The following is an 18,277-nucleotide window of genomic DNA, read 5'->3' as shown; positions in this document are numbered from 1 at the left end:
ACCTTTCTCCAAGCCGTGCCATAATAAAGATTATTTTTGATGTTCGTGCCGTTATACGAATTTTAAAACGCTGGCCATTCGTCACGTTTTTACGGGACACGAGCATTTTGTTTTGTTCCTGAAAAATATTAATCGGATGTTTTCTTATTTTGGTAAAAAGTTTCAGTTTGTCACTCTTTTGAGTTCGAAATTATTTTTATTTTTGAGTCGTAAATTTGACTATTGCAATGCAGATTGTGTATGTGTACGTATATCGATAGTTCATCTTACCTCACCATGTTGGGCATAGACACCAGAACCTGAAGACTCGGTGTGTTCGCCCCCTCTTAATAAACTTTGTAAGAGGGCATAACCCCTCCCTCCCCCAAGAATTCATGGATATAAAATGCAATTGTATTTTTTACAATGCATGTCCATCCTGAATCTCGTACAGCGGAATTATGCCCAAAAACGAGGAACTGAAAATAAATTCATCGAATAAAAAACCATCACATAACTGCATATGACAGGCATTCTTAAAATAATAAAGTGACCACATTCATAAGAAAACGGTTGTTTAAAAGTTGGAGGGACTTATTTTGATTGAAAAATGTAATAGAATTTTAATTTTGGAAAAGCGTTGGCGTGTCGCTTATGGCACGCGTGCCGCGGGTTGGCCACCCCTCGTATAATTGTTTACAAAAGTATTTTTAACCCCTAGATATTTTTTAGGTAGGGTTTATCATAGGGAATATCATAGTTGAGAACTATAATTATAATTTCAAAATTACGTTTGGAAAGCATATCAGGAGCTCTATCATAATGAGAGAAATAATTTCATAATTTTTGCCAAATACATTATGAATTATTGAAAAAAATTATTTCAGAATTATATTGAATGAAATAGTTAGATGTATGAAAGAAATATTCAGAATTAGTAAAGATATTATTTCACAATTAATGAAAATTCATAATTAATGAAAAATATTTCCACAATGACTGAAAGAAATGTTTTCAGAAATAAAGAATTTCATTTGCAGCATTTCATTAATCACGTTCACAAGTTTCTGTAGCATTATAATATTTAGAAACGTACATGACGATTGATGGCTTTTAATGATTTCAAATTATATATCAAGCAATTTTATTTAAAGATTTCTTTTTCATTTTCGTCAATTTTTTAGGAGTTCACTTCAACACGACGATGCCGAGGTTGATGGACGAAATCGAACGAGAAGTTTCCGTTTTCGGACATGGACTTGAATCTTTTCTGAAAGATCCTCTAAGAGAAGACTTCGCACTTACTCCGAATATCACCTGTAGCACCGACGGTGACGTCCGTTGGCCCAAAGGAGAAATGTTTTTCAGGTATGGTTTATATGGAAAATACACCGACAGCGATTCACAGCCATGCCATTCACAGCTACGAAAATTCACCGCCACGCAATTCACACCTAGGAAAATTCACCTGTAAGAGAATTTATCGACCTGCAATTCATCGACGAAGAAATTCACCTAAAATTCACCAACAACAGTTCGACACGAGTCAGTGAGCCAGTAAGTGACGAATGATAGAGTGGATGTGCCAGTAAATGATGCAATAACTAGCGAGTGAACGACGGAGTGGCTAGTGTTGGATAATGAGCAAACTAATGAGTGAGTGAGTGACAAAGTGAGCGACCAAGTGATGTTGTAAGTGAACTAGTGAGTAAGTGAGTGACAGTGAGCGATCAAGGGATGGAGTAAGTGAACTAGTGATTAACTGAGTGACCTGGTGAGTGAGTGAGCGAGGTAGCTCTAGTGACAGCCCGGTTTCACTCATTCATTCACTCACTCGTTCACTTGCTCATTTTATCATTCATTCAAGCGTTCCTTCAATCATGTTGAGCTTATATCGGTGAATTGTTGGTCTATGAATTTTCTTAGCGGTGAATATTCCGGACACGCGGTATATGCACTTCGAATATTGAATTTTACATGCTACAATCACAGTAAAATCATACTTGAACCTTTCAGACCCTGTACGCACAAACGGGACACGCGCTTTAGAGGGCTTTTATCAGAGTGCCCTGAAGTTTAACTTGCTGGTTCTTTTTTCAAAATTTCTCCTGGGAATAGGTTCCTCCGGGGTTAGCGTGATGTATTATATAAAATTTAGCCTTCCTTATCAGTGCGCCTTTCACGCCATAGCACGCGAAATAATAGGCGCAGGGTCGTTTGTATCTCCAGTGGTGTAGATGGCAGCATGCTTGTCCGGTTTACAAGAGGGCATAGGTTCGTGTCCCAGCGGAGACAAGGGGACTTTTCTTTCCGAGTTCACCGCATTGACATCCAGAAATATATCTATTTCCTTGATATATTAGAATGAGAGAAAAACCATCTACCCCTCTTATTGATTCTGTAATCATTTCCTCCCATTAGCTCGGAAAGTTTTTCTAAAATTGAAAGTTCAAAATTTGAAATTACCTGTTTCAACAATTTTAGAATACATTTCTCACCAAACTTTTTCAGTGTTTCTATAAATTCTGTAACCTTTTCCGTCGGCAGGCCAGAGTAAAAAGCTTCAAGGGCTTCACACGTGGCTCGCGGGCCCCATGAGTTTTACGCTTTCGTCATAGAGCGATTCGATTTTATTGTAGAACAAAATGAATCAAATCTCTATATAAATAAATATATTTAAGGTTTTTTACAGGAGATTTAATCTGTGATTTTTCCTGATAAATTTGATTTCCGTGACGTAGAAATGACTTACAGATGTTGGTTTATCTTCGATATTTATTCTCAATTTGGTCTAGAAAGCTTTTATCCGGAAGAAAATATCTCTCTCTTTTATTCTTCCTCGATGAAGGAAAATATCGGAGTTTCTCCTTATATTTTTCATCGAGCATTTCATGCTCATCGTTCTTATTTTTCGATCTGATTCTATGTTTGGAATTATGGGCAGAAAAATATTGAATCATCAAAACTCGAGTGTTATCGATCGATGTTATAGATTTATCGGTTCTTCAGGAGAAAGAGAAAGCGTTTCGTACAGAATAGAAAATAGAAGGGTTATTTATATATAGTTTGGTGTTTTCAGCCGTTCCTGTGGATATAAATAAGCCTGGTAGGAGTATTAGATATTGCATATGGTCGGAAGATATCGTATTGGACACCAATGCAAATAGAAATTTCTCGGTTTTTCACATTTTTCCTCTCCGGATATACTGTCGAGCGCGGGTTTTCAACGCACATGGCCCGCGGGCCATATTTGGCCTTGGCTTTAACATCACCGATTCTACGTATTCTCTGGGTTTGAACAACACTTTCTATAGTGCAGGATGCCTTCGCTCTAAGCTCGTGACGTCACTGAAGCCACCCGTTTCACCTATAGTCATTGGATATACTGCAAAAAGGGTAAAGATTTCGCTTACGTTGGACTGCTATGTTCAATGGCTACAGGTGAAATGGACGACTTCAGTGTCGTTAAAGCTTCGCGTGGAAACTTTCTGCTATAGAAGATGTTGGTACATAGCTATACAAAAATCCTAAAGTAATAGAATGACGACGCAGCTCTTCAAGCTAGCCATGCGGAGGCCATGTAGATATATGATTTGTGAAATGGGAAGGGGGTCGATATTTTCACCTCATAACTGACCCGTGGATAAGCCGAACTCTCCTCCCCCCTTCAAATTAAGGAACAAATTTTTCAACAAAGAAATTAGGCTTCTCGTGGTGTGATTTTACTGCACGACAATTTTGGTACTCATTCTCTCATTCCATGGCCACACTCATCTCAAGGCTGGCACAATAGTCATTCCCAAATATCTGCTGCATATATTTGCCTTTCCCTAATGCGAAGAAGCAGCAGCGGCGTAGTCTAGCTACACCCTCGCTTAGTTTCGCCAATATTCCTTGGCGAATATTTGTCAAGAACAAGAGAACCGGTTTTTACAGAAAACTCTTCGTATTGCGACTGTTGACGTTCTTCGATCTATGTTTGGCCATACCGATTGAAAGATGGGGGAAGGAAGGCGGCTCCTTTTTCACTTGGGTCGGAATCTGGAACGAACTCGACCAGCTTTCTAATACCTTCCAACCTCCAACACTTGACGATCATTATCAGTGGTGTAGTGGCCACACTACTTGCCAATGGAACGCATTGGGCCAGCCTTGACACGAATGTAGGAATGGCTTTAGGGCTTTTTATCGAAGACCTGATATAAATTAGGAATGTCCAAAAAAAGCTGAGATGAGATAGTTCTAATATTGGATAGATGGTCTTCAAATCGCTTTCGTTCAAACTAAAATGCTTCCAACATGCATGCCAACTGGCATTGACGTGCAACAAAATTACACCACAGGACAGCATGCAATATTTGCCTGTCTGAAGGCCTACGGTGAATTCTAACGAATATTTAGTGCTCTTTTGATTTGTTTTTACATAGATATCTACAGAACGTTCGTATCAGGGGTAAGTCTGGAAGACCGGACGTCGAGTTCAACGTCGATGGGACGCTGAAATACGTCGAATTGGAAGTTATGAATCTCAATAACATGGGATATTGGGATAAAGTAAGATTCATATTACTATTATTATGATTTTACATTGATCAGGGAATTTTCAACTTATTGGTCACGAGCACCGTGCTTCCAACGTCAGCGTTCGACGAGCTCACGAGTTCAAATTGCATTCGAGGATCGCTGCTCGATTATATTTGAGCGTGTTTCATGCATTCTATGCGGGTGCTTCATTGATGCAAGACATGAACGGTGCTCACGACTCGTGAGAGGCTGAAGATTCCTAGTAATATCAATTAAAATGACTATTTTGAATTGTTTTATTGTTATGTATTTTACGATCAAGGACGTAATATTGCGTCCAAACGCCAATGGAATAAATTCAAGCAAGTCTACCTTTTTTCTTTCCTCTCTTCCCTCACCACCACGATAATATGTTGCAACCATATGACAAGAAGTGGTTTTTTTCATCATCGTGATGGAGAAGTAAAAAAGCTTCTGTTCTAAGATTAAATATGTTCTACTATATATATGTACATAAGAGGGGGAAAGAGAACAGGTAGGTGAGGGTGAAAAGAGAAATATACTTCACACCTATTATCTCTTATCTGTAAGTATTACGGATACGGGAGATTATAGTAATATAGTTTCCCTTTTTCATTTTTTTTTTCTAACTTTTCTACCTTTTTCTAACATGTGCCATTACGTTAGAATAAGGTTATCAAAACTTGTATCGCATTTATCGTTGCATATTCGTCAAACAGAGATCCTCCGAATTTCTTGCCAATCGCTTGCTTGTGAGCGAAGCGGTTATTATCCAACTTTTTTAGTTCATTGAAGCTATCATTAATGCATTGGAATGCATTGAAACCTCTCTTAAGATCTCTTTCTGTAAAAACCAGGGATTCGAAACCTTCTTCCAGCTTCGACCCAAAATCCACAATAATATCAGCTTCGCGACCCATGGGACGGTTTGTTTCTTCAAATTAGTGAAACCAGTGACGCATTAAGTGCATTCATAACAGGACTGTAGATAAATTTGTGCGACTCATCTAGGAAGCTCCTGCGAATCAAGTTTGACTCATAGCTCAAGAATTTCCAACTTGTATGAGTAACTTACCCCGGCCCGGGGGTTTGCCGGAGGAAGCATTTATTTTCTGAATGAAAAAAAAAATACATAAATACACATTCTACCCCAGAGACCACCATTAACATCTCACGAACAGCAATCTGGTGCCCCAGTGGCTTACAATAGGTATTTTACATAAAAGGAAAAAGATAAGCATATTATTACATTGTCATATTACCAGCATATTATTACATTGTCATATTACCAGCATATTATTACATTGTCATATTACCAGCATATTATTACATTCGAATTTTGTCAGCATATTATTACAAATGAACTAGGTATGCAGTGATGAATTATGTATACAGTGTTCTACACTTTTTCTCCATTATTTGCTTTATGAGAAATCCAGTCTTTTTGTTTTTTATTAGTGCGTGAATGGTTGATACTTTCATTTTTAAAATTGATATCTTCTGTGTTTTTCTTCCTAGCTTCGCATTTATATATCAGATGTTTAACGTCATTGATCGCTTTCTCACAAAACACTCCTGCTTGTAAGTGTATTTGTACGACCAATCTCGGAAGCATCTGCGATCCATAGGTTAAGAACCCTGTGTAAAAGGATCTACTTCATAATGGTCAAATATTTTTTTCGGGAAAATTTTTCTAATGTTATTTCACCTATGTCAAGGGCCAATTTCAGAAGAAAAGCACAAGTGAAGATCTAGAGTGATGTGTTAGAAATGGTGTATCCGTGTGATTGTGTATTAATGGTCATTGCTGACCCGTATTTTAAGAGCAAGAAATCTCTCATACCATAGGGCTATTAGGAGGTTGTGATCGCTCCAATCGATTTTTCTCGATTCACGCCTGGTAAATTTGAGTGGCCGAATTTGCACCAGAACGACAAAAGCTCTCATTTTTACCGCAAAGCTACTTTGATATGTGATTATACCGAAACGGTTTATCCCAGGTTGTTGAAATTTCATGATTTTTCTCATCTTGTGAAGGCTTTTAAAATCCGTAATGCAAATGTTCTAGGCTCCGTACTCTCGTAATGAACTAAAGTTCTACTGAGAACGACGGTAGCGGTCATTTTTGAACGCTATAGAAATACTGCACTAATATGATTGCAAAACATGCTGAAATGGACAGTCTTCTAATAGGAACACTAACATTGAGGGAACAGATGTTCTATCATGGTGTTAGCTTTTTTTCCAGTAGCCTACCGATTTTGTACCTTTCAAAGGTACGCATTTGAAGAAGCTGACGTCGTACGTTATTCAATTCATTAAGAATTTATATAGTTCTTTGCATTTTTACTGCATTGCATTCACTGGTACAATGTCGCACAACGAAAGGAATCTTCATTTTTCACGATTTTACCCATGGACAAGGCTCCAGCCCGGGTGCTCAAACGATTTTCACCATCATTTTTTGTTTCTCCACACTATACATGAATTATAAAGAAGGCCTCGAGTGCCCCACCAAATAATTCCGACATAGGGTCTTACTGGATGACCATCATTTTACCCCATATCCTGCTTCGACTGAACAAAGCAATAATTCTATATTTGGTAAGCAGAGAAAATCTAGGTCTTGAGTATCCTGCACGCACGCACGCACGCACGCACGCACGCACGCACGCACGCACGCACGCACGCACACACACACACACACACACACACACACACACACACACACAAAAATTGAAATCACAGACAAAGAAAGTTTCTGCCAGAAATCATGAAATTTTAATACTCTACTGATGAGCACCATTGTGTTTTGGACAAAATAAAGTCATTCACAATGCGTTCGGTATCGAAAATCAGTCTTACACATGAATTGTACATTGCTCCGAATATGACGACTACTCACGGTTTTTCCATGCCGCACATGCAATCTCTTCGCAAGTTCCTCGAGAGTATTATACGTACTTCAAAACTTGTCAGTAGACTACCAGGTTAAAATGAAGCTACGAATTACAACAGCTAAAAGGATCATAGTCAAACCTCTTTTTAACCACTTGACGATCACGGACGTAATATTGCGTCCAAACGCCACTGGAATAAATTCAAACAAGTTCTCTCTGTTTTCTTTCTTCTCTCGTCATCATGGCAAGGTTTTGATGAAATACTATGATTTGTTCCCACTTTGTTCTATTTTCCTCTGTTTATTTCCAAGCTCGTATTAGTGATTTTTCCTACATGTGGTGCGTCTTAATACATACATATAAGAGCGAGAGAACAGGTAGGGTGAGGGTGAAAGAGAAATCTACTTCATACGTACTCTTTTATAAACTTATCTATTATACTGTTTTCCTTGCATTTGTTTTGTCTGTCTTACTTTTCTTCAACATTTTTTCTCTTCTTTTTTCCCCCTAACGTACAATTAGGTTAGGACAAGGTTACCATATTTATCGCCGCTCAATAATATCTTGCAACCGAAGGGGTTAAAGTAACAAAACACGGGATAAGTCCTTGTCCTTTTGTCCAAAATTCAGAAAAATATTAGTATAGGAACAAGGATTTATTGCAAAAATAAGTCAAAGAGACTTATATCAACATAATTTATGTTGATTTTTTTTCTTATTGCTGTCAAAGTGACCCCTATCGTCGCTCTAGGTAATTTGAAATTCCCGTCGTTCTAATGTTTGAGAACTTTCATTCGCTTTACTTGTGAATTGCGCGAAATGTGCGAAATCTTCAACGGCAATATCGAAGGGATCGCATTAATCAACGAAACATTCCCCGCATTTCTCTCTAGATGAATAATAAATAAGAATACCGTTTATTTTAAGACTAAATGTACATCATAAACATGAAATAAGTTCTATCGATCCCTACAGATAAGCAATTAGGAGAAGAAATGTTTCTTTGTTGAATTTTTGCATCCATTAGTCACTTTTAAGTGACACAGAAAGTAGCGATTGTGTTTCAACTTCTTTAAAAGTGTTTCTTGTTCTTAAGAAATAAGTGTTCGGTTTCATTGTAGAAAAGAGGGTGGATCTCTTCCGTCTTGCTCTAAAACTCTGCAGTCAGCCATTTTAAACACGGAAAAGTCATTAACGCTATATCTCTATATTCAGAAAGAACTTTTCCTCTCGAAGAAATACTGCAGAGTTTGTCTTCAACGAAACGGAATTCCATGTATATTTGAAAGTGCTACTGTAAAAGGGATTTATACTCTATCTAAGGTCACACTGTTGAACGACTCAATTTGACGCATACAGTAATTATAGTATATTTCATGTATACTTCTTATACAGTGTACTTCAAAGAAAGAAGGAATTACTGCTTTTGTAGCACTAGTGTTTTTTAGAGGAAATGAAATTTCTAACCTCTTACTTATTTCATTTCAAAATCTGCTATCATAAATGCGAAAAGCATAATTTAGCTTTGACTTTTGCTGCCACCAATCGAATAAAAATAGAACAGTCTGTTACAATTGTTTGAATAGAATGGCTGTTAGTTTTAAACTGGTTTGCAGCATAAAAACGATCAATATGTAGTATTGACAAAAGACTACAGTATTGACTACAAGACAAAATAAGTTTTCAAATTTACGCGTATTTATTACACATATTAACACACGCTGGTATTGGCGAACGTGCTAAAACAGTGAGCGATGAGATTAGTAAGATCTCGCCCCTTCAAGAAATTTCAACAAACTGCTCATTAGTTCTCTTGTAGTGGTACCACTATATAGAAACTTTCCAGAACAATCACCACAATTCTCGCGTCATCTTTACACTTCTCTTGGTGATATGGCATCGCCAAATCATCGAAGTTGTCACCAGACTTGTCAAGTTTGTCGTTAACTTGGCGAGATTCACAGAGAAATAGGAATATGACTATTTACAGGTGAAGAACGGGGGGGGGGGGCGAGGCTTCTCTCCTCTAGGGTTAAGTAAGTTTAAAAAAATATTAAAAAATAAATATTTTTGTTTCTTGGAAAAGTTCTATTTTCTTCGATCGGAAATCGATTTATTGCTTTCGAATTCTTATTTCTTTTTCTCCCAGGAGTGGATCGAAAAATCGAAACCGCATTTCATTGACGGTCGTCTGAACTTTTCCTGCCGTTGAAATCTTTATTTGCAGCACCTGCCAATATAGATCGATAATACTGGATGAATTTTGGACAAAGAATTATGAATAATATGTGTTCATGAACGCATATTAAATACATATATGATAGTAAATATGAGCTCAAATTTCATTGTTTTGCTTCGATATGAAGTTAATAGATGAGCGTCCCCCTTTTTTATGAAAATGCAGTAAACTAGCATTCCCCGACTATGCGATCCCCCGATTGACCGTGCTTCGGCTTTATCCGAAGTCATTTTGAGAAATTCATTTTGAAAATTTAGTTCCGGAAAATTATGTGCCAAACACCTAGCATCGCGACTAACTCATTCAGTGAATGCCGCAGCGTACGAAAGAGCTCCGCGAGTTGCGAAGGTTTCACTCTTAAAGAAGGGCGATACCGCCATTCGGAAAAGGCGCTGGAACGATCAAAAAGGGCGGTAGAAGTTACAAATACATGAGATCTTATGGTCAGATGACTTTCGTGGCTGTTGGTACATTTCTAGATCGTTTTAATGGGTCGAAGCGTTGCCAGATGACTTGAATCGCAAGCGACACATTTCCATATCACTTAAGCGTCCTGCGTCACACTTTCAGGTCACCTGAGTGACACGCGGCACATTTGTAGAGCTCTTCAGTGTGGCTCGGGACACATATACTCCGCGTCATGTTTCCAAACCAATGAAGTGATCCGTACTCCTCAAAAGACTTGCTCTACGATATAATGAGTATTTCAATACAAACTGCACTTTTTTTTTAAATAAATTATTTTATCAATTTTTGAAATGTGTCATCAAAGTTTCATCAACTTAATTAGTGTCCAATTAATCAGGTTGCTTATAATCCGACCAACAGTTAATCGATATTCTAGTATTCGAACCGATTTCTATCGAATCTAATTCAAAAGGTAACATCCACAATGAAATTCTTCACGGAAATCTTAATCGTGACATTGATCGATGGTGACGAATCGATCGATTTTCCTCAAGTGTCCGGAAGTGATTTCAATGCATAAATTATACGTAACTAGTCTCTGGAAATAGATTCATATCTTGACGTCCATGAGTTGATTGCATCGATAATATTCGAGGCTGAAAAAATAACTTTGATTTGAACTTTAAAAACGGAAAAAAAAATGGAAACTTCCTTTGTAAATATTTATTTCTTTTGAAGTGTAAAAAAAGGTCACGGCGAATACATACATATATGTATAAAAATGATAAATACATACGATCGATACGAAGATATTCGGAAGATGAGAAAAGATACGGATCGCGTTGCGATATTATACGTATTTATTCATTTTCTACCTCATATTTACGGGGGATTTTATTATCGGAATTATTTTCCAATATGGATAAAAAAATATCGCGATTTTATGATAGAATTTTATGGCTCATTAAATTATAATTCAGGATGAGAGATTTTTACATACAGCTTTTGTATGCTTTTCCAGTTATATACTGTCATTCCAAAGAGAATAATGTTCAAATAAATTTTCTTCTAACCGAAGTGGCTTTTAAATCGTATAGCGATGCATATCTTGAATATTTTCAATAATATAAGCATATGAAAAAGATTACTCAGTGATGTATATAATGAATAAACTAACTTCAAACATCTGTGATTTACTCTTTATATTTTCAAATTATGTTGAATATTCTTAAATAATTTTGAAATGACTTTTTGAATATCAGAATAACTTTGGCACATTCCCGTATATCAATTTAAATATTGCAAATAATTTGAAATATTTCGAATGACTATCATATATATATTTTTAATAAATTGAAATGATAACTATGAGGTTCTTCAAAATGAATTGAAATACATAAATTTAAAGGGGGAAAATAGAAAAAATTGAATTACATCTGTAAAATTTGAATCAGTAACTATTTGAAGGAAAAAACATTCATACATAAATATCAATATTCAATGAATAACCGAACCATCACTTGTTTTATTGAGTCGATAAGTTATAAGAAGTAGAATTTCAATTTACTCACGTAAGTTATTGATTTCTTGAAATAAATTCAGATAAATTTGAATTTTTCATTCCAAATGGATTGAGATTGAAATAACTACCAATTGAATAACTAAATAATAACTTGAAGGAATATAAGTGTATATTCCTTCAAAGTTCAAATATATAAACTATGTTGATATTTTTTCTCTTGTGCTATGAATAATTTGTTATACTAGAGTAAAATATACAAGACATTTTATTATTAATACATTTCAAATTTATTTTATGCATTGAATAAAAATGATATTCAAAATATTTTTCATTCATTTCAAATGGTTTGAAGATATTTAAACCTTTAAAACTTTTTTTTAAAATTACCATATTTCATGTACTATACTCCGCAATCGAAAAAATTATTCAACGTAAGCACCGTATCTTTCCATGATAAAATTTAATTTATATATACAGGGTGTGTCCCGTAAGTGCTAACGCAACCTTTATTTCATCAACCGCCTGTCGTAGAGGTACGATTCCAATTGAAAAAGTTCTCAAAATACGATAAAAATTTACTCTGTACCAACTCTAGTAGACAACTTCCGAGTGGCGTAGTGGTAAGATGCTCGTCCACCACCGTGAGGGCAAGTCCCGGTTTCGAACCGAAGGAAGAATATTTATATAACATATTTTTTCCCCTAACGAAGATGAGGCGACCGCTGAAAGAATGTGCATTCATTTCCAACCCATCTCATTAATAGCAGTTAATTGCAATATAGCAGCAGTTGGTGAAGTAGTTCTAAGAGATACGCCTTCCTTTCTAACCCATCTCATTGATGGCACTAAATTACATTATAGCGATATGGCCAGAGTTGTTGTTTGATGAAGTAGTTCTAAGAGTGAGAATACAGTGTGTCGCAAAAAAAAAATCCAAATTTTTATACGGCCCCCTTATTGAAGGGGTCTTCTAACTTCCAATCAGAAAGTTGTCGCCAAATCGATGAGAGAAAGAACTAGGTATGGTTCTAATTTATGAAGAGGAATTAGAAACAGTTTTAATTGATAAGAAGAATACATTGGGAAAAATTTTGAATCATGAGGGAAAAAACTCAGAATAATTTTAGTTGATGAGAAAATTATGAATAGTTTAAAAATACGTGGTAAAAATTAGAAATACTTTCAATGGAGTTAAAGAACTAAAAATTATTTGGGGTAAAGTCATTAGTAACTCATTCTTAAGGATGCCACGTAAAAAAATTCGCGAAATGCCATATTTTCATATCAAGCACATAAACCAGTGTTTCCCAAAGGAGGCAATATCACCCCCTGGGAATGATAGAAGTCACGAATATAACATATGATCCTATGGTTTCGTTTGTGTTGGGGAGCGATGAGAAAGAAATATTTCTATTTTTTATGTGTGTGTGTGTATGTGTTACTGCTAAAGCTCCAAGTACGGCCACTTCACGTATCGACAAAGAGTTTTGGCCAAAGTCAGATTTTTAGAAAAGATTTGGGCTTTGACCGGACAATTCACGAAGTGGCTGGAGGGCCCTGAACAAAGTTCGATATCATCGCCAACATGTGATACGTGGCCATATATAGTGGATTTGCTCCATGTGACGAGAGTAAAAAAAAGAAATTTTAACGAAAAATCCTTTTATATAATAAATAACACTTAGACATATATCTTTTAAATTTTTAGGGAAAAAAATGATTATCGCATCGTGATTGTGATATGATGGGTTGCCATAGCTAACGTGGACATAAGTATCAATAACAAATACTCAAACTTTGCGATGATCCCCGATCATGTCGTTTTTTTATTGCACATTGGCCAAGAATCTCCGGCCACTTCACGAACTACTCGAAATTCAGACATTGGCCATGAATTTGCCAATTCGAGGCTTTGGCATTTTTTACTTTTGGCATTACATTTCCATTTCCTATTATGCTTAAAATACACTTCTACTACTAGTAGAATATGTATAAATAAATATTATTGGAAAAGCACTATCGCGAAATAGAAGTATGTTACCGTAAAATACATAAATATACATTCGGTGAAATATACACTGGAGCGTAATAAGTCGCTCACGACACACCAACACGTTCGGATAAGCCGCGTATCCATTGGTGAAAATGGAGCGTATATGTGGGAATAAAAATCTCTCTAACGGCCGAGCCAGAATCGTGATGCGAATCACGATTTAAAGTAGAATAATCGCACAAAAACCACAGTTTTTACGATTTTATTTACACATTCCGGGAACATTTTGTGACGGATGATGTTCTTTGAAATAAAAACGACCGATAAAATTTGGTTGTTTTTTAACTCGAGAAATTTCGTGTATTTTCGGAAAATAAAATAGTGTTTTTTTTGGAAATGTTTATTTTCTGAAGTTTTCACAGATATATATGTAAAGCGTTTGGGAAAGAGAGAGAGATTTCGAGAGTTTTTTCCCGCTTGTGATCGTTAACTCGGCATGTTTTGGAGTGTGTGATAATTGTTTTCTTGTGTGAATAATCTCTCCGTGAAAAATACTTTTGATAATTAATTAAAATTAATGGTTATACTTACGGTATCTCTCGAAATGTGTTTTCGTTGTAGTGTGTGAACGGGACTCTAAGATAATTATTTTTCAACTAAACGTTGAGATAAGGTCATAAGCGGATTCAATAATTGCGCATGCGTGACTTACCGCATTTTTCCTTTAAGTATCTTGCTGTTTGTCTGAAACTTTTTGATAAATTTACAGTTACTTAAAGTTGAAAAATATAACATATTTTTTGAATTAAAATACTGAATAGAATTTAATGAAATTTATCGATTTAGAGTAGACTTTCACAAACTTATCGTCCTATTTCTTTAATTATTATTTTTTTCAAATTTCCCCCCACACCAAATTCCATAGGATACCTGCATAGGGTTTTTCTAAATTCATGGGAAAAATACTGAGAAATTGAATTTTCTGGATGTTATGCCGAAACTGATATTTGGAAATAAGAGTGATTTGTCTCCTTCGGGAATCGAACCAGCACCTCCTAGAGATAGAAGGCCTCCGCAGTCTGCTTGTGATGGCAGTAAGTAGTCCATTTTCTCCCAGAATATTCAGGGAAAAAAAATTCCCTGCTCGTTCCAGTATCATCGTTGTGAGGAAAAGAAATAATGGGCTCAGAATTGGCGATTTCTATGCCCCACATCCAATCACTGTGCGGCATTTGTGAGCCAATCATGAAGATTCTACGCCAGAATAAGGAGAAACGAAATTGGATGCTGTGTTTTTCAAAATGAGGCAAACTTGCTAAGTAGTCTGAATGACGTTTATGACAAACAGTGCAGAGGCCTTCTATCTCTGATGATCGAACCCGCGTGGGTCCCCTTGAATACCGGGCAAGTGGACTAAACCGGGTTCAATTCCCGAAGAAGACAAATCGCTTTTCTCTTAGCGTCAAAGGTAGAGTCGCCTGATCTATTGTATATGTGTAAATACGAATTGACATCATCATCATCATGGTGCCCCCAAACTGTCAAGTCTATCTCCGCCTATGGCTACATCTACCCACAATGAAGGTGTTAGATACCAGCAGCACAACTTATGCTCTCGTAGGTCTAAGTTGGCAAATATCGAGAAGTTCTCTGCAGAGTTCTCTCGAATGCGACCATCTGAAACCCCGGACTTGAAACCCCTATCGAACATATCTGGGACAAAGTGGAGAGAGGAATATACATGAACTTAATTCACTACCAAGGACCCTGTTTGATGTTTGGCATATAACTTTACTAGCACATCCTCACACCATCCATGAATCCACGCCTCGTCGTGTAGAAATCGCCCTCGAGGCTACAGGTGGCCCCCACTCGTTACTAGATAGATACGAGTATCTCCGATTGAGACATTGTGTACTCATAAAGCAAACCGTGACAGAGGATCATTTTTAGCATTCAAATCAATACGCAATCCACTTACGTTTATTTTGAACACATTACAGCTCACAAATTCATTTGTCTTGTGGTTTATTTTTGCCCTTGTCTCTCTGAATATACAGATCGGAGTATGGACAGTAGACGGACTGGATATAAAAGACATCGTCTGGCCGGGAGATTCGCCCGTTCCGCCACCGGGAGTGCCAGAGAAATTCAACATGAAGATAACTTTCATGGAAGAACCACCTTACGTCAACATGGTTCCACCCGACAACGAAACAGGCGAATGCAAGACAAGCCGGTCAGTCAGGTGCCAGGTCGCGCCGGACGCAGACATCATGGGGTCAGCGATACATTTCCCTTGGCTATTTTTCATGATTTATCTTTCCGTTTATTTTTACTGTAACTAGGTGTATATCATGATCATTTTTTTAAATTCATAATTAGGATGAACATTTCAGCAGCTGGAAAGAGTCCGAAACACATGTGCTGCTCAGGATTTTGCATTGACCTACTGCAAAAGTTCGCCAATGACTTGAGATTCACGTACGACTTGTACAGAGTCGAAGATGGCGTATGGGGCATACTCGAAGTAAGTTTATCTCATTTCCATGTACGCTAAAGAAGATCAGTGTAATTTCACATGCACGGGACTGATCGATTACTTGTGGTCAAATTTTAAAATGTGACGAGAGAAGCCTAAATAATATTTTGCGAAGTTGAATGTCGTGTTTTAAACCGTATAAATGTGAGTGAGAAAGATTAGCATTGAACTCGAGAACTCAAGCCAGCGGGCATTTCATGGCTTTTGCCATCGAAGACGACCCAAAAACTAGGCATATAGTCTAACAATATACAACTTTTGCCTATGTGAGAGGGTAGGTCAGGTTGGAAAATTCTGTCATTACCCAGTCATGAAGAAGATGGCTACATTACACAATCCATCCGTCCGGGATTTCCCATCGAGGAGGATAACCAACGAACTCTCAATTTAGATGTCATTCGCCAAGGTAGAAGATGATCAATGAAGTCGAGTGAACGATCTTCTTTGCACTCAAAGAAGATGACTATTAAACTCAATCCAGTTGTTCCTGGCAATTATATCCACGCAAAATGTGACACAGTCACATTTGCCCGTGGTCCATTTATATTCCAATTTTATACCAAGGTACATACCAAGTTTCAATGGAATACGTCTTCCAGAATGGGCGCTACATAGGCCTGAGCTGAGTAGTTCCAGTATACTGATAATGCTCAGACCATTGAAGCACCCGTCAATATACTGACACTATTCCGACTTATGTTGCGCCCGCTCTGGAGGACGTATTCCATGAAATTTGTTATATAAGCTACATAGTCCATGGGAAGAAACAAAATGTAATTAAAAAGCGCCACTTTTTCACCTGGAGGTCGAAACTTGAACTATTTATTTTTATTTCATAGATCTTCGGATATGCAGTTTTTTGAGAAAAACTACTCGGAGTACACACTGGAACTTCAATTATAATCACCCTGTATATACGCTGCAGAGAAGAAATATTGTATCTGTTTCCATGGTTTAGGAGTAAAGCACTCGTCCGGCAAACGAAAGACCGGAGTTCGAGTCCCCCGTGGGGGCAAAGATGAATTTTCTTCCTAAAATCATCTCCAAATATATAAACTGTATACTATAAACCCTAATTACACATTACCATATTCAAAATTATTCTTAGGCCGGGATCACACCATAAAAGTTCTTTCATAAAAGTTGAAAAATGCAACCAATAAGAGCAACGGTAACATTCTAGCAAATGCCATCGGTCACCTTATCGGTTGCATTTTTCAAGTTTTACGAAACTTTTATAGCGTAATCCCGGCATTATACCCGAAAATTTCAAACCTGAATCAGAAGCATAAATGTGAACCATTACTTACACCTGAAAAACAGTCTATTATTACAGATTATACAGTATAATCCACTAAACTGAAATAGCTTCTCTCCCCCATTATTAAGATGGAATTCCGTATTTCACGTAAATCCAATTTCAAGGGTAACAGCTTTCATATTTTAAGACCTCGTTAAACTATGTATTGTGTGTGTTTACAGAACAAAAGCTGGAACGGTTTGATCTCGGAGATACTGCGTAATAAAGCTGACATGGTAGTCACAGCAATCAAGATTAATGCGGAACGTCAGACGGCAGTCGATTTTACGGTTCCCTTCATGGAAACTGGGATCGCCATAGTGGTCGCCAAGAAGACTGGTATCATATCCCCTAAAGCTTTCCTTGGTGAGTTCATTTTCCTGTTATTATTATTATCATCATCATCAGCATTCTACATGGGAAAGGGAGGAAACGTTTCGCGAAGCATTATTAATTGATAATGCATTTTCGTATAACGATGTTTAATAATTAATGCTTCAGCTGATATAGGTTTCAGAGGAATTGTTTCGGATATCGCTCGTCATGTGTAATGCGCACGTCAATCCATTTTTGTGTTCATTCTACGAAATGTTTTCTAAACTCGTAAATAATTCAAAAATTCTTAAAAAATTGAAGGAATTGGTATATTGGAACGCTGTTTCCGAAAAAGTTATTTTAACCGAAGGGATATATTTTGGTACAGAAAAAAAATTAAGTTCAAGTTTGTGTCAATACAGGGCGCTGAACGGATGGAAATTACTAGAAATATGCAAATCAGAGTCCTATTTAATGCAGGGTGTATGATTAAAAGCCCATTTTTCTGAATTTCCCCTGTTACTAGCGCTTATA

At 36.9% G+C, this 18,277-nt stretch overlaps 1 protein-coding gene across 2 annotated transcripts in view; it reads left to right on the top strand.

Annotated features, from left to right (window-relative positions):
• LOC149068732 (glutamate receptor ionotropic, NMDA 2B-like) overlaps nucleotides 1–18,277 on the top strand; it is a 194,383-nt gene that overhangs the window by 156,227 nt on the left and 19,879 nt on the right. For both annotated transcript variants that reach the window (XM_089250804.1, XM_089250805.1), the window contains exons 6-10: nucleotides 1,164–1,347; nucleotides 4,407–4,533; nucleotides 15,647–15,867; nucleotides 15,972–16,116; nucleotides 17,611–17,794. In XM_089250804.1, the coding sequence (XP_089106930.1) occupies nucleotides 1,164–1,347; nucleotides 4,407–4,533; nucleotides 15,647–15,867; nucleotides 15,972–16,116; nucleotides 17,611–17,794 (861 nt within the window). The remainder of the gene's footprint in view (nucleotides 1–1,163; nucleotides 1,348–4,406; nucleotides 4,534–15,646; nucleotides 15,868–15,971; nucleotides 16,117–17,610; nucleotides 17,795–18,277) is intronic.

Source organism: Pholcus phalangioides, unplaced genomic scaffold (assembly GCF_987345545.1).
Source record: "Pholcus phalangioides strain wild (caught in Gottingen) unplaced genomic scaffold, Ppha-v1.0 ptg000024l_1, whole genome shotgun sequence".
Classification (NCBI taxonomy): Eukaryota; Metazoa; Arthropoda; class Arachnida; order Araneae; family Pholcidae; genus Pholcus; species Pholcus phalangioides.
This window is presented reverse-complemented; position numbering and strand designations above follow the sequence as displayed.